The sequence below is a fragment of the Ipomoea triloba genome, chromosome 4 (genome assembly GCF_003576645.1).
Source record: "Ipomoea triloba cultivar NCNSP0323 chromosome 4, ASM357664v1".
In the NCBI taxonomy this organism is placed as follows: Eukaryota; Viridiplantae; Streptophyta; class Magnoliopsida; order Solanales; family Convolvulaceae; genus Ipomoea; species Ipomoea triloba.
The window spans coordinates 27,611,312-27,636,374 of NC_044919.1; the positions used below are offsets into that span (position 1 = coordinate 27,611,312).

Here is a 25,063-nt window from a genome sequence, read left to right on the forward strand (position 1 = left end):
AGTACTAAACTACTAAAGAAGGGAAAACCCGTACCCCAGTACTCTATGCCAATCCTAATTTGTCGTTTCTGATCGAATTATGAAAGTCACATGTTGGTCTGATAGGGGTACTCATGTATGTTCTTTCATGCTATCATGTACACAGGAAGAACATCATGGTACTTGATAAAATAAGGCTAATGCTATTCCTATTCCTAAAAAATTTTCAGAGTTGTTTTCCAAAAAAATTAAATTTCAAAGTTATTACACTGTACGGGTGTGTTTGGTTCATCCGTTTACATACCAGGAATAAGAATCAAAATCAATAATAGTTATTGTTTGGTTAATAACTTTTTAAAACGCATCTTGGACTGCAAGCTTGCAACCGTATAAAAGGCTGCTACATGTATTTTTTTAAATTCTTTTTTGTTTTTATTTCATTTTGTTTGTTGGAGAATTGTTTTTTTTTTTTCTTAATGTATGCATGTGATGTGAAAGTTGACCTTTTTTAAAGTGCGTGACAGAGTATTGCACAAATGTAAAGAAAATAGTGAAGGGGTTGAAATTTTGGTGATGTGGGCCGGTATGATCTACTTTTAAAAGTGCAAGAATATTTCAATGATAATGTTAGCCTAAGTATTCTTTAAACTCATAGGTTACTAGGTTAGGCTAACAAAGTGACAATATCGATTCTCAAAACATTTTAATGTAGAAAATGGGAGTATATGTATTACTCATATTTTAATGTATATAAAAACAAAAATTTACTACAATGGATAGTCAAGTGACATGTAGTGAAACTATTGACTCTTTGTGCTTCAACAGATTGAGAAACCTTATATCAAAAAGTATATGTGTGTGTGTGTGTCAAATTATTGCTTATATGTAGGGATGACCACAGTTTGGTTCAATCCAAACCAGACACTATAGCAACTAAACCGAACGAAAGGTTACGATTTAGAACCAGAACTCAATATAAAAATTGAACCAGCAGTTCACGGTCATATCGACATATATGTAAGAATAAGAATAAATACAAACAATAACATATACAATTTGCAAATATTATAATTCTAATTTAATTAAACTAATGCTAGTACTTGTTCTGATTTCAAATTGCCGATTCACAGTTTAGGATCAAGTTTTTTCGGTTCACAATTTTAATAAATCAGAAACCCAAATATTGGGTTATGGTTCTGAATCATAGCCGGAACCTTTCGATTCGGTTGCTACAATACGTGTTTGATTCAATTCGAACCGAATCGTAGTCATCCTTATATACAAGTAATAGTTTGTTGGAGAAGAAAAACAAATGAAAATTTTATTTTAAGGATACAAATGTCTATTTAATATATTAGGGAAAAAACTCACTTTTAGAATAATTGAAGAGCTAATAATGTGAATACATAAATAATTCATTAGAAAAAAATGCTATAAACCCAATGGGATAGCTCAAGTGGCAAATGAACTTTCTATGTGTGGAAGAATTTTGGGAGAAGCCGGGTTTGATGGTGGAGAAAGACCGCTGTGGATTTAAAAAAATAATAATAATACTATAACCATACCCAAATGTTGCCAATTCAACTTTTGTCGGCTGATGAAACTACGAATATGGTCCAAACAAATTAAGGAAGTACTTGCCAATATGATCTTTGGGTCTGCAACTTTAATAACCTTAAAAAACACGACTCTTCTGCTACCACTGTTTCCTCCCCAAACCCACGTCACGACTCTCGAGCCACTATTTATTTCCAACCTCCGATGTGTGAAATTTCCCATGTCGACGATCATGGCTGCCACTGTTGTATATCTGTGGGCACTTTCCCTCTCTGTTTCACTTTGTGTTGTTCACTCAATGCCCACAACTCATGTATGTGCATGTTTTAATTCCCTAGCCAACAAAAGTTGACAAGAGGAAAAAAAGAGCCCTCCTTTTGTTCCCATACATAATTATCATGGAATTTAATTGTCACCTAAATTCTAAGTGTTATTATGTGCTATATGTATAGGTTTACTTGGTTTATTTAGGACACCACCAGAACCAAGATCCCGTTCTCACTTCAAGATATCATCTTCGCCTTCTTGCTACTGTGTTTACTAGGTAAATTCATTTCATTTAATTTCGTTCTCAGGATCGGAGACTATTTTCTTTTTAGCTTCCACTACTAGTTATACTAGTAATGTTGGAAAATCTTAAGTTACTGATCACCGTAAGTTATAAAAATCTAGGGTTTTGGGATATGGAAGTGATGGGCATTTTTTGAATTGCTAGCTTATTAGATGATGATCTCATGTTTTTCTTGATATGTTTTGACAGGAAAGAAGATGCAGAAGAGGCTATGGTGTACAGCTACAAGCATGGGCTATCAGGCTTTTCAGCAAAGCTTAATTCATCCCAAGCTGCGGCCTTGGCTGGTAAGAAAGGAGTAATATCAGTGTTCAAGAGCAAGAGTTTGGAGTTGCATACGACAAGAAGCTGGGATTTCCTGGGACTTACGTTGGACTATGATAGCCATGGAAGAATTCCTTTGCAGCTGGTTCATGGCGATGAGATTGTTGTTGGTGTTTTGGATACAGGTCCTTCGTTATAATTAATCTGCATACACAAATCATTCATTTAGTCATGCAACCCTAGCTAATTAATTTCATTTCTTTTACTATTATCTGATCTGCATGCATATATAAATTCAATTCCCCTTAGCTCGATCTTTTATAAACTTATCTAGCTAACCTTGGATATATCAAAAGTTCAAGAATCTGGGGTTAACCACCCCAACCAAAATAGTTGAGGATACAAACTTGTAACCAACAAGATCACGAGTTCGAATTCAACCCTCAGCTCTTCATTTGAGCTGATAAGTTATAGGCAACCTAAGTCGATTTATCTCCATTATCCTTTACCGATTAGGGTCATAAGCGGAGTTTACCTAGTACACACCCTCGACCTCGAATAGAGGCTATTTCCCCTCTTCACCGAAAAAAGAAGTACTTGATTGAAAAATCTCAATCTAGTAATTAAGGTAATATGGATGGCTTTGGCCAGAGAAGAATCACAATCTAATGAGGTCATCATCCTGATGACTTTGGCCGGATCACCACAATGGCATATGGTGGCTTGAGACGGATGGCCTAAACCATTGAGATTATTCCAACTTCCTAAGATCCAATTCATGAATACAACAGAACTAAAGAATTTAATATAGTTGAGGCTGTCATTATTAGACACGAAAAAAGATACAATGAAGCGAACACGACAATTAGAAAGTATAAGTATTTGATCTGGTTTAACCCGTGCCTATCCTAGATCTCATTTTAGAACCTTGTTGTTGGGCAGAGGCCTGTGAATGTCAAGTCTAGCATCCTGTGATTGGATGATTATTGTTGGGCAGAGACCAGTAAAAAACTTAAAAAGTCAAAAGCAGAATCGACCTAGTGTCTAGAAATTGTGTTGGTTCATATAAAGAAATAAAGTTGGGCATTTGCTATAACTTTTGACTCAGTGATAAACGCATCATAACAAGTAATATTATATTACATTATTTCGATATATTTTAATTAATTAATTCCATCACTTGAGTGTAGTTAATTTACCAAATGCATTTTTACAATCAACTAATATTATACTCTCTAACAGCTAACAGCTAACAACAACATCTAACGGTCATTTACCAAACAGGCCAATATATATTCAATGACTCAATGCATGTGTCCATTGATTTAGCATGTTCATGCATCAATCATAAAGAATGCCTGGAAATTTAATTTGCATCATAGTATAAATTTATGGTTGTATAAATTGTACGTCCCCTTTTGTTTTGTTTTTGTGCCAAAATGAATGGCAAAGTAAAGGCGTGTGGCCAGAGCTGAAGAGTTTCCAGGAAGAGCCTGGAATGCGGCCAATTCCCAGATCCTGGAAAGGGAAATGCGTGTCGGGTGAAATGTTCGACCCGACCCGAGACTGCAACCGCAAGCTCATCGGAGCACGTTACTACATCAAAGGCTACGAGCAACAGTACGGGAAGCTAAACAAGACAACCAACCCCGATTACCTATCACCTCGGGACTACCTCGGCCACGGCACTCACATAGCCGCCACGGCCGTCGGCTCCGTCGTTAAGAGCGCCGCCAGCTTCTTCGGGTTCGGGCGGGGCACCGCCAGGGGAGGCGCCCCGAGGGCCCGCCTCGCGGTTTACAAAGCCTGCTGGAACAAAGACTTGGACGGGATATGCACGGAGGCGGACGTGATGGCGGCGTTTGACGACGCGTTGCACGACGGGGTGGACGTGATCTCGGCCTCCTTCGGGCTGACGCCGCCGTTGCTGCCGTTTTTTGTGTCGGCGGCCGACATCGGTGCCTTTCACGCGATGCAGATGGGAGTGAGTGTGGTGTTCTCTGCAGGTAACAGTGGGCCCGAGGCATCCCTGGTTGGAAACGTGTCTCCATGGAGCATATGTGTAGCTGCATCTTCCATTGATCGAACATTTCCAACGCAGATTATTTTGGACAACAATGTATCCTTCATGGTAAGGCTTCAAACTATTTTTTTTTCCCCTTTCAATTTGGGATTTTGGGTAGGATTTTCATGAATTAGTGGATCCCACTCTACAATAAAAAAATTAATCTGTCTGGACTTAGCTCACTGGTTCACTAGGCAGTATTTGAAAGAAAAGACCAAGGTTCGAAATTCGACAGAGCCACAGTGTGGAGATTATACTCAAAATGGACAGATCCTTTGTGCCATAATTTACATACTCCGAATGCTCTATCCGGCTAAGGTGTGGGGAACTATTGGAATTATAGATTCAACCTTTTAGGAGGAGAAGAAAAATGAATCTGAGTGAAAGAAGTTTAGTACGTCCCCCTAACATGAATACTATAGATTGGTTAAAAAAAAACTTAAGATTAGGAATTTCACAAACACTTATATTATATATTTAGATCATCTAACTCTTTGGGAATTAGTTGGTCTTACTGTAATACATTTATATATTCTTTTTCTTATTAATGTGTCAACTAATAAATTTTTAAAAAAATAGAAATATAATCTAAAGAAAATCTTACAATACTAAATTGATACATGACTACTACTATGAATTGGAATGTCATGTGTGTTTAGTAACAGGAGAAATGAGTTACTTTTTTAGAAAAATAAAAAATTTGAGAATCATGCATCTGTTCTTCATTTCTCCAGTTTACCATTTTTTTAGTTTAAAAAAAGAATTATAAATGTTGCTGCAAGGGATTGAAGTGTGGATTTACTATTCATCATGTCTTTCTCCATTTCTCTAAATTTGAAGAATTAGTTAAATGAATTTTCCAAAATTTAAAAAAAATGGTGAATAATTCTAATTTCCATTTTTCAATTTGGAAAAATGATTTTAACAAACAAGTTTGATATCATCCCATTTTTTATAAAAAAATTGTAAGATACACATGTCTCTTATAGACCGTACAACTTCAAAATGAATAGAAAATTTTTGAGTTTGTACCTCATACAAGTCATATCAGTGTCAATCAATAGCGTATATTTTTCCTATACTTATAATAGTAAACGCAATACTTAACATTGTAAAACTATAAAATTTTCTTATAATATATCTAATATCTTTACATAACTTTCTTAGGTTTTGTAACCCTAAAACATGAAAGGAAATTTGCAATGATCTAAACATATGTTCTCTTTTGACCTTTGGCAATTAAATCATTATTAGTATTACCCCATGCACGTTTCAGATTTGTGAAGTTAGCTGTCTATATAATTAGTTACATTAACTGGTCAAATGTTAAAATGATGATAATCCAACATAAATTTGGCTCTATTAGAAAACTGTTTGTCGTATATATGTAACACGTATGCATGGCACGCAATGATAAGTAGGTTTTTATGGTTTATTACACATTAGCAGTAAAGCTTGTAATTATTGGTTATAAATTTATTATTATAGCTCATGATCTGATAATAAAAAAAAATCATGATATAATATAATTCATAATCAAATTTAGTACCTATCTCATTAAAAGCGATAAAGATTTTAAAAGTTAAATACAAAATATAGTGAGAATAAAAAGTATAAATTTTTTTTTTGAAAATAAAAAGTATAAAATTAAAATTAAAGCGGTATGTGATCTATGATCTATATTGATCTAAGTAAACTTGACCAAATTAGCACTATACATGATTATATGAATCCATGACTATTTTGCACTTAGCCTATTTTTGGAAACTCGAAAAATAATTTCTAGAAATCATTTTTCGAATTTCCCGTGTTTGGCAAGAAGTGGGAAAATAAGGTCAACGGAAATTGTGATATTGGTCAAAGAAAAATAGGTCATTTTTTAAAAAGAAAATGACTTTTTTTTTTTGGGAAAGTCATTTTTCAAGTCTTACTCAAGCCTCTGCTCTCTCTCTCGCTTCTTCCTCCTCTTTTGCAATCAAATCGAAAACTTTCGAAAACTAGTCGGCCAGCGAAACCAGGGCCAGTTTTTTTGTTATTTTGTTGTGATTTTGTTTTGATTTTGCTATGATTTTTTTGGTGTGTTTCCTGCTAAACATTGTTATTTTGTTGTAATTTGTTTGCTATGAAGGAATTTTTTGTTACAATTGTGATACTTTTGTTGTGATGATGTCAAAGTATACAATTCTGCTCATTTTCCTGTTCATTTTTTGGAAAATGAACCACAAAGACAGTTTTCTATTGAACCAAACACGGGAAAAGAAAATGTTTTCTGAAAAATGACTCATTTTTCAAAAACACATTTTTTGAAAAGTCATTTTTCTGCTTTCCAAACAGATCCTTAAGGATTCAAATTAAATTCCCTTTTGAATTGTGATAATAAATTTCATGTTTTTTTTTTGAAGTATTATTGACTTGTACTAGTGCTTTTTATAGCAAGTATAATTACTATGTTTTGTTGCACTAAGTACTACAGAACTAATACTGACAATATCTGTACTACACACAACTCAAATAGCAATATAGCATACATAATGTTAAACTTGGTATAAAGGACACTAGAACCATTTGTGAAGTAATAATTCTCTAGAATTTATTATATCATTGATCCAAGCAAGCCCAGGTACATTATCATTCAATTATATATGCACCCTCGCTCTTAGAGTCATATATATAGAATTTCTAATGTCACATAAAATTAAAGTGTATCTTAACTCTTTAAGTGCTCAGCATCTACGTACCTAATCATCCATTACAGACTCCACACATTTGTGTACAAATTTAATTTAGGATCGAATATATTTATTAAAAGAAAATGATCGAGTTGTTTATGGATGCAGGGAGAAAGCTTGGTCAGCAATGGAGTAAAAGCAAGATTGGCTGGAGCCAGTTCTTACTTCTATGATGGGTTAGTGAAAATACATGCATACACAGTGTGTGTGTGTGTATATATATATATATATATATAGTATTGGATCAAATGAGAACAAGTCCTTATGAGAAAATTAATAACCAATCTCAGCATTAAATCTGAAAAAATCGAATAGATCAAATCATATTTAAAAATATCTTCAAAAAAAAATCATATTTAAAAAAAAACGACGGCCTTTTCGTAATTATCACCAACTTAATCTTCTACCGCTCGACTAGCGCCTACTGCAACCATGAATATTTTGCATGCTTGGTAGTAGGATGGAATTCGAATGATTACCAATATTGATGTTTGGTTATGTATGACCCTATAATGAAAAAAAATGTTTTAAAAATGCAAAAATAAAAAAAATAAAAAAATCAAAGCAATTGATAAAGCACCAATATGAACAAAAATTCAAAACAAAAATCTTAGGGATGTAGTGAGGATGCGACAGATTGAGAATTGAAGTGACAGATGAGGAGGGATAAGATGGAATGATACTCGTTTTTAATTAGATATTTAAGTTTTTAGTTGAAAGCAAATCCTACAGTTGTATTTTAAAAGGTTGTCAATCAAACAATAACTATGATTTTGATTCTCATTCTCGATGTGTAAACCCATGAACCAAACACATCCTTAGTTGTTACAAAATGCACATTTAGTATTAAAAAATTGCACTTACAAAAATGCAAAAGTACATTGTAGTTAAAGTTTACGATTGATTTTTTGGTTTTAGTTGGTTTAGTGGTTCACTCTTTACTACTTAAGGTTTATCATTTACGATTTAAATTTAAATTTTAGTTTTTTCATTGATTTTTTAAAAGTTATCTAGTAATGCATATTTAGTTGTCATAAAGTGCATAGTATAGTGTTTTGAAATGTAAAAATGAAGATGACGATAATTACGAAAATGCTACTGTGTTTTTTAAAATATGATCTAATACGTTCGGTTTAAAGCTAAGATTGATTCTTAATTTTTCCCAAAGTGTGTTTATATATATAAGCACACACATAGAGGGGCAGGATCCCATGAAACCACCCCTCTTATGAGAATTATTACAAACAAATCTCATATTTCCATCTAGGATGATCAAGGATTGACAATTAAGGAAAAAGTGTGGTGGTATTTCAGTTATTACATAAGATTGTGCATCTTGTAATGCATGATTATGAATTCATGTTTAACTGCTTGTGCATCTGGAAACATTCTCCAAACATTCTATTAAGTAGTTTAAATAAATGGGATGACATATATTTTTGTAATTATGATTGTGCATCTTATAATATTTGATTTTGCATCCACAACACATTTACAATATAATATGCTATTATATCTTAAAAAGTATGTAATTCTATCAGGTGAGGTAATCTTTATCTCACATCCTGCAAACTAAATGCCCCTGGTATTGTTCATTTATTATTATTATTATTTTTTTGAAAACTTCATTTATTTAATTATACTAATAAGGAATGAGATGCATGAAACATAGTTGATTGTTATAGGGTTTGCAAGATGGAGAATTGGAAGAACAGAAAAGCATCAGGCAGGGTGATTTTATGCTTCGCCACCATAGGGTCAGTGTTGGTGGAGGAGGCGGAAGCGGCGGCGTGGAGAGCCAATGCGTCAGGGCTCATCTTCGTGGAGCCTCTTGGCAGGCCGGTTGCGTACGTTACTATAATCCCCGTCGTCCGTGTAGACCTAATCCAAGGAACTCAAATTGGTTACTACCTTGCCCAGTCTTCCAAGTATATATGCCAACCATCCCACATCTATACTCTTAATTTTCTCCCAAAATTATGACCTGAAACACACTCTGTTTCTGATGATACTTACATTATTATTTTGTTTGTGGTCCTTGAATTGGATCGGATGTGTTGATTAGGCTCCCTGTAATACAAATATTACCAAGTTCAACAGTCCTCAGAAAGTCTCCGGCTCCAATAGTTGCAGATTTTTCTTCCAGAGGGCCAAGCTCAATTTCCCCTGACTTTCTTAAGGTTTGTCGTTATACTACACTAAAATAAACACATATCAATAATAAATCTACTTTATAACGTAGATCATGATTCACATTATAATTTGTCTTACCGTCTAGCTCAGTTCATTGTGAATTTCTTTTTTTAAGAAGGTTATTAAACTTCTGGACAAAAATTGTGGTTAGGATTTTAGGATATGATAATTTTTGTTTTATAACAGCCAGACATAAGTGCACCAGGGGTGAACATATTAGCAGCTTGGCCGCCAAACATCCCTCCAACGTTTTTTCCGACAGATAGGCGATCGACCAATTGGAATTTCCAGTCCGGCACCTCAATGTCGTGCCCTCATGTTTCCGGTGTAGTCGCCTTGATCAAATCCATTCATCAAGACTGGTCTCCGGCCGCCATCCGATCCGCTCTCATCACCACAGGTAAACCAAATCTTTAACTTAAACTAAACTTTAACAACTAAGAAAAAATAATAATGACAGAAAGTAAATAAGTCATAATTTATATGGCTGACAATGTGTCTACATCTACAACAATGAAACTATTCTCTTATTAATTGTGAAGAGGATGATGGTCATACCATCTAATTTGCTCTACTCATATTCCTTAAACTGACTCAATGGTGCTTCTCTTTTAGCGTACAATAAGGATACAAGTGGTGATAGTATTTTAGCCGGCGGATCTCTGGAAACTATTCTCTTATTAATTGTGAAGAGGATGATGGTCATACCATCTAATTTGCTCTACTCATATTCCTTAAACTGACTCAATGGTGCTTCTCTTTTAGCGTACAATAAGGATACAAGTGGTGATAGTATTTTAGCCGGCGGATCTCTGGAAGCGGCGGACCCTTTCGACGTGGGAGCCGGTCATATAAATCCCCTGAAGGCAATAGATCCAGGGCTAGTCTACGACATGAAAACCAAAGACTACATTGCTTATCTTTGTAACATTGGCTACACCGAGGAACAAATCAGAAGCCTGGTTGTTGTGTCGGCGCATGACGCCCCGTGTAGCTGCCGAGGAAACCGGCCCACCACGGCGGATCTAAATTACCCGTCGATCACGATCATCAATCTCCAACGCACCACCACGATTAGGAGGACAGCTCGTAACGTGGGGCGGTGCTGGAGAACGGCGATTTATACTGTGAAAATTGTGAGCCCAAACGGCGTGGATGTGTGGGTTTGGCCCAGGGTTTTGGTGTTTACGCCTTTCAAGCAAGAGCTCACATATTATGTGAGTGTAAGGCCCAAGAAGGCGTCCCAGGGGAGGTATGATTTTGGTGAGATAGTTTGGAGTGATGGGTTTCATCGAGTTAGAAGTCCATTGGTGATTCTTGTAACCAATTCTGGAGTTTGGAATGATATTGATGAATCCACAGCTCAGCTCAAGGCTATGGCGGCTTCTTATTAATCTTCAGTTCCCAGCAGTTTGATGGATATTATTAATATGCAATCTTTTTTTCTTCTTCAAGATGATGGAGATCGATTTAATTTGTGTGGTTTGAGTTCAATTCTTGTAACACAGTGTACTAAAATTGTTTATGGGATTTGAATAAACTCTTGTATTCTGTGGTATATATATAAATAAAATTGTCGGTGAGTAATAGCTTGTTTTAATGTCTAACACTAAGCTAGACCCTAGTTAACATGTTTGAGAGATTCAAGACTATTTAAGTCCGTGAATCATGGATGCTAAGTTGCATATAGCTAATGCAATTATTAGTGGTGTTGGTGTTGATGACGAGTGTAATGATAAGGATAATGATGGTGCTGCTTATGGTGAGGAGAATGATGTTTAAGATGACTTATGATAGTTTCTGAAATCTACGCCGAATCCACGTACTTAGCGTATATAGATGTGATCTTGACGTTTGAACTTAATTGCTAAGTTCATCAAAATCACTCTAAGAGCTTAATCAACCTCACAACTCTAAGAACTATTAACGGACTGGATCAGGTTGTAGTTTAGCGACCTAATTGCCAGAAATTAGACACGCACATGAAACAGTAAAGACACATGCAATTTGGTAACCCACTTCAGAAACACCATTCCTACATCTGGGAGGCTTCTCTCTAGTTGCACAACTTTTCATTGAATCAATGTTAAAAAAGTGTACCAACAATACAATTGAATTCACACGGAGAACTCTTGGATCTTCATCAAATCTTCATCCTTCGAGATCTGCCTTGAAGAGTTGTCAAGTATGCGACCTCCTGATCTCCTTGTGTTGAGGCTCCCCTCAACAGCTGCACGCCGTGCTTGACCAGAGTGAGTTCATGTCCATCTTCTCGTAATGAGAGTTTCGATCTTGAATCAAAGGTATGCTTTGTCAAGATATCTTTTCAGCTTAATTAGAGTAATGCTCTGTGGATGAATCTCTGCAATCTCAACAACCACTCCATGTAGATGATCTCTGTATATATAGCTACCGGAGTCTCAATTCAGTTGTAACTGAATAACCGTTTCTGAACTAACTTGATTGTACTAGTGTAATTCCTAGTTCAGAGTAAAGTCTTCATATCTTCAAGTCTTCATGCTTCGAGTCGTTTGAACTATATGATGCACTAGTACAAACTCTATCTATGCTAAGTACAATCTGGACTTGAACTATTTAAGCTGAACTATCTTTTGATCTATAAGTAGAATATTTGATTGTCACGAAACTTATAACAACCAGGGAGTTCTTTCCAAGAATACTTCTTTAAGATAAAAGGCTTTTTATTAACAATCTCCCTCTTTGTGTAAGTTTCCTGGCAATACAGTAGTCTACTTAGAACAATAACTTCTATCACAAAGAAGATAGTTCAGGAACTAAAAGACTTTGAATTTTAACCATAACAAAACGTTCATTTCAGTTAATCGATTAGACCCTATTACAAAAACAAAGTACCAAGTACCACAAACTTATTACAGCTGCCTATTACAAAAGATAATATCTTCAAAACAGCAGCTAGGGTCTTCAAGTCCAAAACAGTAATATCATCACAAATAGTAACCAATATAGTGACCAAGTATAATAGCCAGTGACCATGATTAGAAGTTTGTTCCTACTCCCCATATTGCCTGAAACTTGTGAATCTATAGCCACAAGACTTCATAGCAAGACCAAGTAGGAAAGCAAACCAAGTTTTAAAAACAGAATCATTCTGATTATGAAGACACAGCCTCTTAGCTGGTCCCAACATTCTCAACAGCAGCAGTAGATGTGGCTCCTTCAGTAGATGCAGTCTGAGCAGCAACTAACACTTCTCGTTCTCGCAGTCTGAATTGTTCAAGCAGTTGCATTTCTACATTCCTTTTCTCGACAAGGACCTGGATAACCATGTTCAAATCTCGGATATTCTTTTCCAGGAGCTGAGAAGTTAAGTGGTTTGTGGTAGAACCTTTAATAGCTAGGGGTTGTGCTGAACTGCCTCCATGTTCAGGATAGATGTCTAGGACATGTGGAGTCTATTTAAGTCTGGTATCTATCAGCCTTACTGTAGGCTTCTCCAAGGTTTCACTAGTATTAGGCCTGAAGGTTTGAGCATGTAGTACTCCATAGATGGTACATGGGAATGACAGCTTAACTTTGCTCTCTTTGGCAGCAGGATCCATAAATTCAATGATTTGCTTAAAAATGATGTGCCCCAAGTCAATCGGAATACCTTTACCTATCTTGTAAATCAGACTTGACATTTGTAAGTTCAGTGCACCCCTATGCTCACTTGGCGTCCAGTTGGTCATGGCAATCTTGTGGAGAATGGTGTGCTTAGTTGTACGATATTTAGCAGCCAACATATTGGTCTCAATTGGCCAGTAGCTCACTGTGCCACCAGTGATAGCCTTTGTTAGCACATTCACACCGATATCTAGATCTTCAAGTTCATCTGCATCTATGCCAAAATATGCATTAATTGTGTTAGGTGAGAAATTGTAGTACATATTTCGCAGCCATACACGACCGCGGAGAGGTGAGGATTGATCTTTGGTTGTAAGCATGAGATTTGCATAGAATTCCTTGATGGCTATAGGGGGGTAGTCTTTCAGTTTGCTTACTGTTCTTTTTAGTTTGTTCTTCTAAAAAATGGGCAAAAGTTGACATTGTGCTTTGAATCTTTCAATGTACAAGAATCTTTCACTCAGAATTTTCCTTTTGTTTATGGAGTCCCATCGTTCAGCATATTCATTAGTAAGGAATTGGGGCTTAGTGATCTCCAGTGGAGAAACTACAGATAAATCCATTTGGGTTAATTACTCATTGTAGATCTATACGTAAAAAAAAAGCCTGTCAATTCGAGTTTCGCGTGGTTGGGTTTTATGGCTTGGTAATGACAACGTGATTTTCGGGGAAACTAGCGAGTTTTTAGCTGGGAACACATATGGTTATGCAGAAGGAGAAGGACAACAAACTAGCCTGGCAAAAAGTTGGCATGGGGAGGTTAGTTTAAGTGCAAAGAGCTCGAAGCGGTGACTAAATAAAAGGGAGAAAAGTAAGGGATGTGGGTAGGGCAGTCATGCATTTTCACGTCTTCGCCCATAAGAGTTTGGGAAGTGGTCAGACTGTCTTTTTACTACTTTCTTGCATCATCGACTTCACGAGGGCTTGGGCGATCAACTATAGAGTCAATAAACCTCGAATAGAGTGTTCGGCACCATACCATCGGGCAAGGCGATGAAGTGGGCTACTTAGTGGGGCTTGAGCGCGCCTTTAAGGGAAGCAATTGAGTGGATTTGCATAGCATTAATGACCGAGATTCGTGGAGACTTCTTTCCTTAACGAAACACTTTCCTTTTTTTTTATTTATTATTTTTGGAAGTTTGTTAGCACATTGATATACTTTGAAATACTTATTTAAAAATAAACATTGGTCATTATCTCATTCGTGCAATGCGCGTGAAAAACTAGTGTATTATATACATACGCATATGATTTACCATTCATAGAAATTTAATTAAAATATAATCAACAATTAAATTAATTATATAATAATTTTATTTAAATGATAACTAAATAATAGGAAAATGATATGATAGTGTAACCCCTCGGTTTTTCCGACAAAGTTAAGATTCGAGAATATCGATATAATTTTTTTTAAGCTATGACATTTAAGAGAAGGCTTCTCGGTGTTCGAAAGAATTTTTTTTTAAAGATTAGTTATCGATAAGCTGCGAACTACGTACCGGTCACGAACCGAGAAATTTTTAAGGATATAGATTCAGTTCGAATTTTCCTAGCAATTGGATTATTAAGTATCATACGATTAAGCCTGAACTTTTAGTTAGTTCAAGAAAATTTTAAATGGACTGTAAGGGGTAAATTGTTACGAACTCTGTACCTATATTTCGCGAGATACCGAAAAATTCCCAATTTTGGTGATTTGCGACGGGATTATTTTTAGGATAATTTTGGTATTAGAATTTTCCTGAATTAAGTTATAATCCTCCGAGCATTCATCTGATTTAACCATAAACTGGCCAAATAAGTTGTGATCTTCTTAAGGACTCCATAGGGTATTGACAAGTGGCAACCAAAATCTAGCCAAGATTGGATCATTTAATGTTAGCATTAATGAGGCATGGGAATGTTGCACTTTGTTACTTGATCTTCAAGACAAAATCTACACTAATCACACTCATCTCTCTCTCACTCTCCCACCCCATTTTCGAACTACACCATTAGGAAGAAGAAGAAAAATTAGTTTGGTCTTCCATTGTGATCAAAGAGCTCCTAAGCATTCTTCCAACCCAAGAGACTAAGTGTAGGTAAGACCTTAGACTTTGTTGGATTAAATCATCTCTAGAACTTAAGTGTTAATGTTTGGTGCATGAAAAATATTGTTAGGGTCTTTGAACTCAAAGAAAGGATCTAGCAACTTCTCGGCTTTGAAATCTTCCATCAAGGTAAGGAATCCCTTAAGTCGGTTCAATCACTTGGAGGTGAACAAATGCTAGTAAATTATATGACTAGGAATTTTTACGTGGAAATTATGTGTTAAGTTCGTGGATCTGCAAGTTAGCCTAAGAAACTACACTTTGGATTTTTGGTAATTTTTATATACATGTTCATAGCTAATTTATGCATGTATGTGTTGAATTTATGCCCATATAGGCTTATACTTGTGAAAATAGTGAAAAGAAATCAGGATAGATTCTGGCAGTAGCTTCCGAGATTTATTGGGAAAAATTGGTAAGGTATTTTGATCCTATTTTTTTTTAGGCATGTAGTTCTATAAGTGTAGAACCCGCATATAAAATTTCATAATGATCGGAGTAGTATAAGTACGATTTTCGAATTTTTTTCCAAAACTGGTCCAGAGAGAAAAATATTCTGGACAGCACACTGCCAAGGGCAAAAAGGGAATTTTCTGTGTTTATTCGTGGATCAAAATGACCAAAACTTTTTATGGACATCAAGTACTATAAGTTGGGGTTCTACCATAAAAATTTCAAGTGAAAAAGAGTTCGGGAACTATTTTTACCGGCTCAATCTTTCGGACTGCGCCAACTGAAATTTCTGGCAGATTTGACGCGGACTCGTTTTCGACTTGTTTTTGACCCAAACTTTTCCCCGATGTTTTTAACCCTGAGTGTTGCGATGTTTTGAAAGCCTACGGGCATCCGGGTGAATTTTTGAAGGCGCAAATATTATTTTTGTGCATTATATTTATTAACTTGGAAAGTAATTATGTTTTGAAAATTATTGTGACTCCTGTACTTGAATTTCCATAACGAGACTAACACTAACCAAAGTGTGTATTTTGGGGAAATATATTTTAACAAGTGTGATGGTTATGGAGTCGTGTGATAATAATGAATGGTGAGGGAGTCTGTATGATTAATCTATACTGCAGAGCGAAGTTTCTTCGCTGAGTGAATGGTGAGGGGTCTGTATGATTAATCTATACTGCAGAGCGAAGTCTATTCGCTGAGTGAATGGTGAGATTTTGTATGATTGATTCATACTGCAGAGCGAAATCTATTCGCTGAGTGATGTGTGAGATTTTGTATGATTGATTCATACTGCAGAGCGAAATCTATTCGCTGAGTGATGTGTGAGATTTTGTATGATTGATTCATACTGCAGAGCGAAGTCTATTCGTTGAGTGATGTGTGAGATTTTGTATGATTGATTCATACTGCAGAGCGAAGTCTATTCGCTGAGTGGAGTTGTGAGAACTAACTGTCGGGTGTATCGAACAGTAATATGGGTGTTGTGTTCTCACGTGTGAATTAATGGCCGTGTTATGTGCCGAAGTTACTTATATAATGTGGTATTGCTTGTTGTTAGAATAATTGCAGGTAGACTGCGACTGTTGGGCAACGTTATTCTTACCCTATTTATTATTAATTGTTGTTTTTAAAAAAAACCTTTGTTTACTTTCGAGTGACAATGGATGTCCTTACTTAGCCGTCGCGCTAACTACACTATATTGTGTCCTTTACTAGCGTGGGTCTAGCGTGGGCCCCTGTGGCCGATGAGCTCGGAATAGGATGGGAGTCGAGGTTGAAGACTACTCTATCCTAGAATAGACACCCTGGAAGAATTATTGCCATATGTATTAAGTTGGAACATTGACGTGGTTATTCGATGTTGTAAGTTTAGCCTTAGCGTTTGGGTATAGGAGAGATACCTAAGCGTGGCGGTAACACCCAGTTTTCTGCTGGTTAGACGCTTCCGCAATGTATTGTATTATTAGGGATTTTGTAATAAATCCAAGTGGTGAAAATTGGGGTGTTACAGATAGTGATGGTTTTATTGGGACCGGGTCTACCATAACCGAGTATAGGGGTACAAAATGTGGTAGGAAGAAAACAACTTTATTACTCGGGGGGCTAAACTCAAAAAAATAGTACGTACAAAGCTCGGGATATTAACCCAAAATGGAGGCCCAAATAATAAATAAACTAGCGATGGAACTAATAAATAAAATATAACTAAATATGTTACCAACAGAACTCGAACCCTAGCACGCCCACAAGATATTGGCCCAAATAATAAATAAACAAGTTTTTTTTTTGGAATACTATTGACTCTGTTACAATCTGTTCGCCTCCACTGAGGCTCAAACTTTCTCAACCAAATGAAACACAAAGAGACAATATCGCATCCACTAAGGCTCAAACACACCCCTTTCCATGTGGGGGTGCAATCGGGTGCGACTAGACCACAAAGTCTTTGACAATAAATAAACAAGTTAAGGAACTAATAAATAAAATAGAACTAAATATTTTACCAACAGAACTCGAACCCTAGCACGCCCACAAAAAAAGAAAAAAGCCTAGACCACTTAACTAAAAAAGAGGTAGTGTTTTAAGTGATGTTTTAAACACAAATAGCCCATCCTTTTATATTGTTCCAATAGCAACCTGCACCACACAGGTGTCTATGAACCCCCCACCCGTCATGCACACACCCCCGTGGGGCACCCCGTGCACGCCTGGCTACCACACCTCTTGCCACCACGTACACCACCACGTACCAGCAACCGCCATGCACCCTTGCCGACCCCCATACAGCTTCGTCGTCCTTGACGATGAGCCCACCGCCGTCGTGCGCGCCCCGGGCCGACGTAATTCCTTAGACCCCCTTCTAGGGCCTACCCCATGCATCAAGGCCTAGCCTAATCCAATATCCCCTGCCTGCTTGCTTCCATGCCTGCTGCCCACGTCACATGCCTTCCTAGCCCAACAAGATTTGGGCCTAACCCCTTTCCTTCACCACTTTCACTTGGGCCAAGGCTTATTCAATAAAATAGGCCCTAGGGTCCCATGACCCCATCAGATAGATATAAGTGTATGATAATAATTATGGAGTAATCAATATTAGAATTAAATAGTAATGGAATTATAACGGTGTAAAAATAGTTTTGTCTAACAAGAATGTAGTAGGGACAATTTTGTCCAATAAAATTGAAATGTATAACATTTAAAGTAAAATGCATACATTTATTAGAATACAAAGGATAGACATAAATCAATGATATAACTTGAATTGGGACTTATTCTATTTTTAGATTAGATTTAGATATATATAAAACTTAAGAAAATGATAGATGTAATTCCATGAAGTATAACTTCCGTAATATGTACAAATTTTATTATTAGATAAATAAAAATGAATGAATAAAAACACTAACTGACTATATTTTTAGATTAATAAGAACATTACACGTAACTTGTTACAACGCTGTAATGTAACATGTTACACAAGATTTTTACCCATAATAGTAGTAAGTACTAGAACTTTTATTCGTCATTGACTAATGATGGCAATTGCATGGAAAGAGGTAGTCCACGGAGTATACTCAAGTCCACTCATTCTAAGTCTCCGATACAAACGTTTTTGGTTTGCTAAATCGGGTGATCAAATTCCACGTTACCCGAAAAGACCCGAATAATTAGGCGGACCCATACCCTGCACCAGTACACCCTCACAGACCAATTACCGCCATCCAACGCCTCTCCAGTGACATAGTGAGCCAGTGAGTAAACGCCACGTATGAAATTGTCGTCACCCTCGGGTAACGAGAAACTGGGGGGTTGGATCTACGAATACGATAAAATAGAGGGGCGAAAGCGAGAGATCCGTGGGGTTTTTTTTGAATCACACTTTTAAAAGAATCAAAACCCTTCCCCCAATTTCTCTCTCTCTTTTCTCTCCCCTTCTAAAAACCCAAACCCTCGCTTGTGGCGGCTGACACACCAACCAGTTCTCGCTTTCTCTCTCTAGGGTTTCGCGGGTGATCTATCTATCTGTCCGGTTATGGCTTCCGTTACTGCTCCCGCTGATCGTATCCTACAGTCTTGCCGTTCTTTAGTTTCCTTGGTTCTGTGTTTCTTATTCATTTTCATTTGTTTCTATCTACTTGTGGTGTGTTTATATTCTTTTGTGTGTACCAAGCTATGCTTGTTTGGATTGGGTAGGGTTTATGTTGGGATCTTTTTGATCTGGGTATGTTAAATCTGTTTTTATTCACTTTGATTTTCCTGTGTGTTTTTTATGTGCCTTTTTTGTTTTTCTTTTCAAATAGTAGAGGTAGCTAGAGATACTTGTAAAGTTTCTGTTTTTACTCAATATTTTTTTTTTCTGTTTTTTGTTTTTCCTTCGGGCGGGAAGGGGATTGGTGTTTCGAGGTGACACGGTGTGCTTTTGTTGATTTTTTTTTTTCCGGAGAATTCGGGCATTACGAGGACCTAAAATCTTGCTGAATGACTAGATTATGGCTTGATGCATATATCCCCTTTTATTGTGTTCAATTAGCATTACATAAATAATGAAATTGTTTAAGGCCTTGTTTGGGGCTGTGGATTTTTTTATATTATGAGGACTATCTGTTGGCAAGCTATATGGATTCCTTTACTTTGTTCACTATAGAAGCTGCAGATTTGCTCCAGAAGTTGTCACTGGAATCAAAACCCAATACTTTGGAAATCCCTGAACCAACCAAGAAGGTAACTTTCTGTATTGCTTGATATGTATTGTTTTTTTTTTGGTGGGGGTGAATCTTTTAGTTACTGAACATTGAGTCTGAGTTTAAATTTATCTGTAGGCCTCTGTTGACTCCACTGATGTGGCAAATGGTCAGACCCAGTCTGGTGACAGGTCTTTGACACCTTTGTTACCAGATTTTATTGATCCAGCGGTGTGCTATGTTCCTAATGGCTATCCTTACACTGCGTATCACTATGGAGGTATGTTAATTTTTTTCCAAGTGTCCTATGCTTTAGGTTTCCATAGTTTATAATTCATTTTTTGATTGCTTTTTTCTGCTCTTTAGCATATGATGGGACAGGCAATGAGTGGGAGAACTATCCAAGATATCTTAATCAAGATGGAGTTGAGATGCCTGTAAGTTAAAATTTACCGTGCTTCTCATTTTGAGTGGGAGAACTATCCATTTTTTGCTATGTTCCTATGTGTTTTAGCTGAGATATTAAATACGGCATTGCTTATTACCCCTGTCTTGCTTTTGTTATAAATAATGCAGGGAGTATATGGGGACAATGGATCCCTTTTGTATCACCATGGGTATGGTTATGCTCCGTATGCCCCTTACTCACCTGCTACTTCTCCTGTTCCAACTGTGGGACAAGATGGCCAGCTGTATGGGGCTCAACAGTACCAGTATCCAGCTCCATATTTCCAGCCCATGACTCCAACAAGTGGTGCTTACGCTACTCCAGCTGCCCCAGCCAAAGGTGAGATACAAACCTCTGCAGCTGTTGATGAAGCACCTTTGTCTGTGGATTCTGCTAAAGGAAATCCTAATGACATTGCAAATGGTGGTGCCGTAAAGGGAACAAATGGCTCAGCACCTGTGAGACCTTTTTACCAGAATTCGTCCTTCAATGCAAATGCAAATGGCTCATTTGGAAGAGGTACATTGCCTGGTGGGTTTGCTTCTGGATATCATGATCCAAGGTTTGCCTATGATGGATTGCGATCTCCCATCCCATGGTTAGATGTAACATCATTTTCAGATGGGCAGCCTAGACCAGTATCCAGCGGTCCAATTACCTCCGCAAGCAATAACAGTTCATCAAGGAACCCGAGCATTCGTCCTCATCTGATGGTATGACCTATGAATTTAGCTTAGGGATATTATATACATTTGACACTTATTTGCTTTTTGATGAATTAATATCATTGGAAGGTTTGCCAATATTTCTACAATTTGGTGTACTTATATCAAATTGTAAGAACTGTTTTTTGTATAGGATTCTAGGTAAAATTTATGAGTTTTTTCCATGGCCCGACTGTTTATTTGTTTATTTATTTATTTTTGGTTATAAACTATGCTTCTTACCTTGTCTTTCAGGGGTTGCATCATCCTAGGCCTATATCTGGAATGAATGCTACAAATGGATATGCCAATAGAATGTATCCAAACAAATTGTATGGTCAGTATGGAAACACATATAGATCTGGTGTAGGCTATAGTTCTAATGGTTATGATTCACGCACTGCCAGTCGTGGTTGGTTGTCTGTAGATAACAAGTTTAAGCCTAGGGGTGGTAGAGGAAGTAGTTACTATGGGTATGGGAATGAGAACATGGATGGTTTGAATGAGCTGAACAGGGGACCACGAGGTAAAGGTTCCAAAACCCAGAAGGGTTTTACACCAGTTGCTCTGGCAGTTAAAGGGCAGAACATTCCATTGACCAAAACAAATGATGATGAGAAAGAGAAATCAAGCCTTGTCCCTGACAGAGATCAATACAACTGCTCAGATTTTCCTGTGACTTATGATGATGCCAAGTTTTTCATTATCAAGTCTTACAGTGAAGATGATGTCCACAAGTGTGTCAAATACAATGTGTGGGCTAGCACTCCTAATGGTAACAAGAAGCTCAATGAAGCATACCAGGAGGCTCAGCAGAAGTCTGGGGGCTGCCCTATTTTCCTCTTCTTTTCGGTGAGCATCTTTTATCAAATTGTAGTGTACCCATGGTGTTCATTATAGAAATTAATTTACGATGGTTTAATATCTAGGTTAATACCAGTGGGCAATTTGTTGGTGTTGCTGAGATGATCGGTCCAGTTGATTTCAACAAGAAGGTTGAGTATTGGCAACAGGACAAATGGATTGGCTGTTTTCCTGTTAAGTGGCACATTGTGAAGGATGTCCCGAACAGCTTATTGAAGCACATAACCCTGGAAAACAATGAAAACAAACCAGTGACCAACAGCAGAGACACTCAAGAGGTAGGATTGGCTTCTTAAATTATTGTTATTCAAAGATGTTTTGTTGAGTTGTGGCGAGAGTTTGAGAGGTCTCTTTGTTATCCCATGTTTACAAATGTCTAATTTTATGTGTTTTTACAGGTTAAATTGGAGCAAGGCCTACAAGTCCTCAAGATATTCAAGGACCATGCTAGTAAACAATGTATACTAGATGATTTTGAATTCTACGAGGATCGTCAGAAGAGAATTCAAGAGAAAAAGGCTAAGCAACAGCTTTACCAGAATCAGGTAGTGTAAACGTTATAAACCAAAACGGTGAATAATACTATAAGGGCTCAGGTTGTAACAGTGCGCTTATACATATACAGGTGTGGGAAGGGAAGACCACAGATGAGAAGAAAGAAACTACTAATGGAGAACAAAAGCCTCAGACACCAACTGAAGTTGTATCTGAAGAGCTGAACAAGGAAGCAACCCCTGCTGAACAGGTAAATGGGGATGCCAAAGTTGTAGAGAATGGGTCAGCTGCAAAATCTGGAGATGTTATGAAGGGCGATAATCAGGTTGTGTCATCAGACAATAAGGCAATCATCGCAAATGGGGTTGTAAATGGCTGCTGCTAGCTCCAGCTTGTTCTCTAGGGCAGCCCAAGCATTTGATGTTCTCTTTCAACGAGGAGCTTTTATCGAAAGGGATAAAAGAGCAAAATTTTAGTGGTTAGAATTGCTACACCTTGGGCTGCCCTATGTAAACTTGCAGTTACTGATGCTTAAAGAAATCTTTGACTGGGAACAATGGTAAAGCTAGCTAGCAGCAATGCTGTGCTGATTTCATATACTCCAAGGACCAGAAGAGATATGAAACCCCATGTGCTTTTTTCTTCCTTATGGGTTAGTTTCTTTAGTGGCCTAGCTTCTAACATTTTCACCATCCATATGGTTATGGTTTACTTCTTTTTTGTTTTATTTTGATTTTGTTGGGGAGAATGGAGAGATCTCATTTCTTTTCCTTTTGTTTTTGTTTTTGTTTTTATAGTTTGGTTTTTGACTTCTCTAAGGTTTGGCAACAATCCTGTCTTGTAATTCTAGATTCTAGATGGACTCTGTTGGGGGTGGGAGGGTGGTTACTTTTGTACTTGATGAAGGAGATATATACTTAAATTCAGTTAATTGAATTGCAATAGCTTTTCCGTTTCGTTCACTCTGGCTTTCTTTGCCAATTAGCTGTTGAAGAACTGTGTTAGCAATTTTGATTTAATATTAGTTGACAAGTGATTAGTAAATTAGTTATTTGTTGTTAATGGTTAATATGTAAGAAATGTTTGGTAATGTTAGTTGTTCGTTATTAGTGGTTAATATCTAAAAATGTGGGGATAAGTTTGATTTTGATATGAGAAGGGTGTTGAAGTCTCAACTACTGTAAAATTAATTAGGCAGTGAATATCTTGAGATACAGATACACAAAAAAGAAAACTTAATAATAATAATAATAATGAGTTAAATAATAATAATAATAATAATGAGTTAATTATTGAAACGGTCTTGACTATAGTGAAATTATCAATTTGATAAAACTTAACTAATTTAATTTTCCATTAACCGTTAGATATTTGTTTATTTGTGATCAAATTAGTAATTTTGTTATAGTTAAGAGATTATTTCGGTCAACATATGTATTATTTCCTCTCAATTTGGTCACCGAGTAAATAGACGTTTGAATTTTTTAAGTTGAGTGAATTAGCCAAAAAAAAAAATCAATGATCAAATTGATAATTTTCCTATAGTCTAACGAACCTTCAGTAATTAAATCTAATAATAATAATAATTTTTACTATATCAATTTAAACTCTTAACAAAATAACAAAAAAAAAAAAAAAAGAAAGAAAAGATACTACTGTGACATTACATTTAGTCTTTATATATTCTTTTAAAGTTTTATCTTATTAGATTATAGGGAAAAAGACACATTTTCCCCTATGTTATATGTATAGCACTTTTTCCCCCCTCAGTTACTAAAATGACGATTTTCTCCCATGTAATGTTAAATTGACATTTTTGCCTTTAAAAATAACCATTTCATTTATTTTTCTTCTATAATAAATTATTGCTTATATGTATGGATAACCACGATTCGGTTCGAATCTAACCGGACACTGTAGCAATCGTACCGAAATAGTATGGACGGTTCTGGTTACGATCCAGAACCGAAAAATAAAATAAAATAAAATAATTGTTGAACTGTGAATTGGAATTGAACCGCAATCATATATAGTGAAAATGATCAAACACTCATTTTGATAAATCGGTTCAGTTCGTTTTCAATTTTGATTTCGAATTGCCAATCAAAACTTATTTATTTATTTATTTATTTTATAATTTTATTTTTTATTTTTAAATAGTCTAAATTCAACAATTATTTTATTTTATTTTTTTTCGGTTTTGAATCATAACCGTAACCGTCAATACTATTTATGTTCAATTGCTACAGTGTCCAATTAGGTTCTAATCGAACCGTAATCTTCCATACATATTAGTAATAATGAGTTGGAGAAGAAAAATAAATGAAATGGTTATTTTTAAGGGCAAAAATGTTTATTTAACATTACAGGGGAAAAAACTGTCACTTTTAAAATAACTAAGGGGAAAACCGCCACTTTAATAACTTAAGGAAAAAACTGCTATATGCACAAAACTCAGGGGAGAAAAGTATCATTTTCTCTAGATTATATTTGTATTTTATTTTTTTGAGTTCTACTGAGGCTTGAACCTACTTCCTTCCACATGGGAGTGTACACCGGATGCCGCTGGACCACAAGGTCTTTGGCAGATTATATTTGTATTTGTTTGTCAATCTATTTAAAATTTTGTTATTGAATAAGTAACTTCAATTTTGGTATTATTATGGTCTAGTGGCACCCGGTTGCACCCACATGTGGAAAGGGATGGTTTCGAGCCTTCAGTATGTTGAGTAAGTAGTTATGAACATATACTACTGATATGGATGATTCATCTCATGTATAAACATATGTAAAGAGTGTATATGAAAAGTTGAGAT

At 36.3% G+C, this 25,063-nt stretch overlaps 2 protein-coding genes across 2 annotated transcripts; both read left to right on the forward strand.

The window, feature by feature from the left end:
- The first annotated feature begins 1,741 nt into the window (after window positions 1-1,741).
- Window positions 1,742-10,945, forward strand: LOC116015277 (subtilisin-like protease SBT3.18). The gene is made up of 9 exons (XM_031255309.1): window positions 1,742-1,849; window positions 1,989-2,080; window positions 2,297-2,556; window positions 3,829-4,502; window positions 7,274-7,341; window positions 8,851-9,093; window positions 9,231-9,345; window positions 9,545-9,758; window positions 10,124-10,945. The coding sequence occupies exons 1-9, from the start codon at window positions 1,757-1,759 to the stop codon at window positions 10,750-10,752; spliced, it is 2,388 nt and encodes a 795-aa protein (XP_031111169.1). The 5' UTR covers window positions 1,742-1,756; the 3' UTR covers window positions 10,753-10,945.
- Window positions 10,946-18,961: 8,016 nt separating this feature from the next.
- Window positions 18,962-23,209, forward strand: LOC116016380 (YTH domain-containing protein ECT4-like). The gene is made up of 9 exons (XM_031256620.1): window positions 18,962-19,115; window positions 19,700-19,776; window positions 19,875-20,016; window positions 20,103-20,173; window positions 20,313-20,897; window positions 21,144-21,740; window positions 21,818-22,030; window positions 22,151-22,297; window positions 22,378-23,209. The coding sequence occupies exons 1-9, from the start codon at window positions 19,088-19,090 to the stop codon at window positions 22,630-22,632; spliced, it is 2,115 nt and encodes a 704-aa protein (XP_031112480.1). The 5' UTR covers window positions 18,962-19,087; the 3' UTR covers window positions 22,633-23,209.
- Window positions 23,210-25,063: the final 1,854 nt, after the last annotated feature.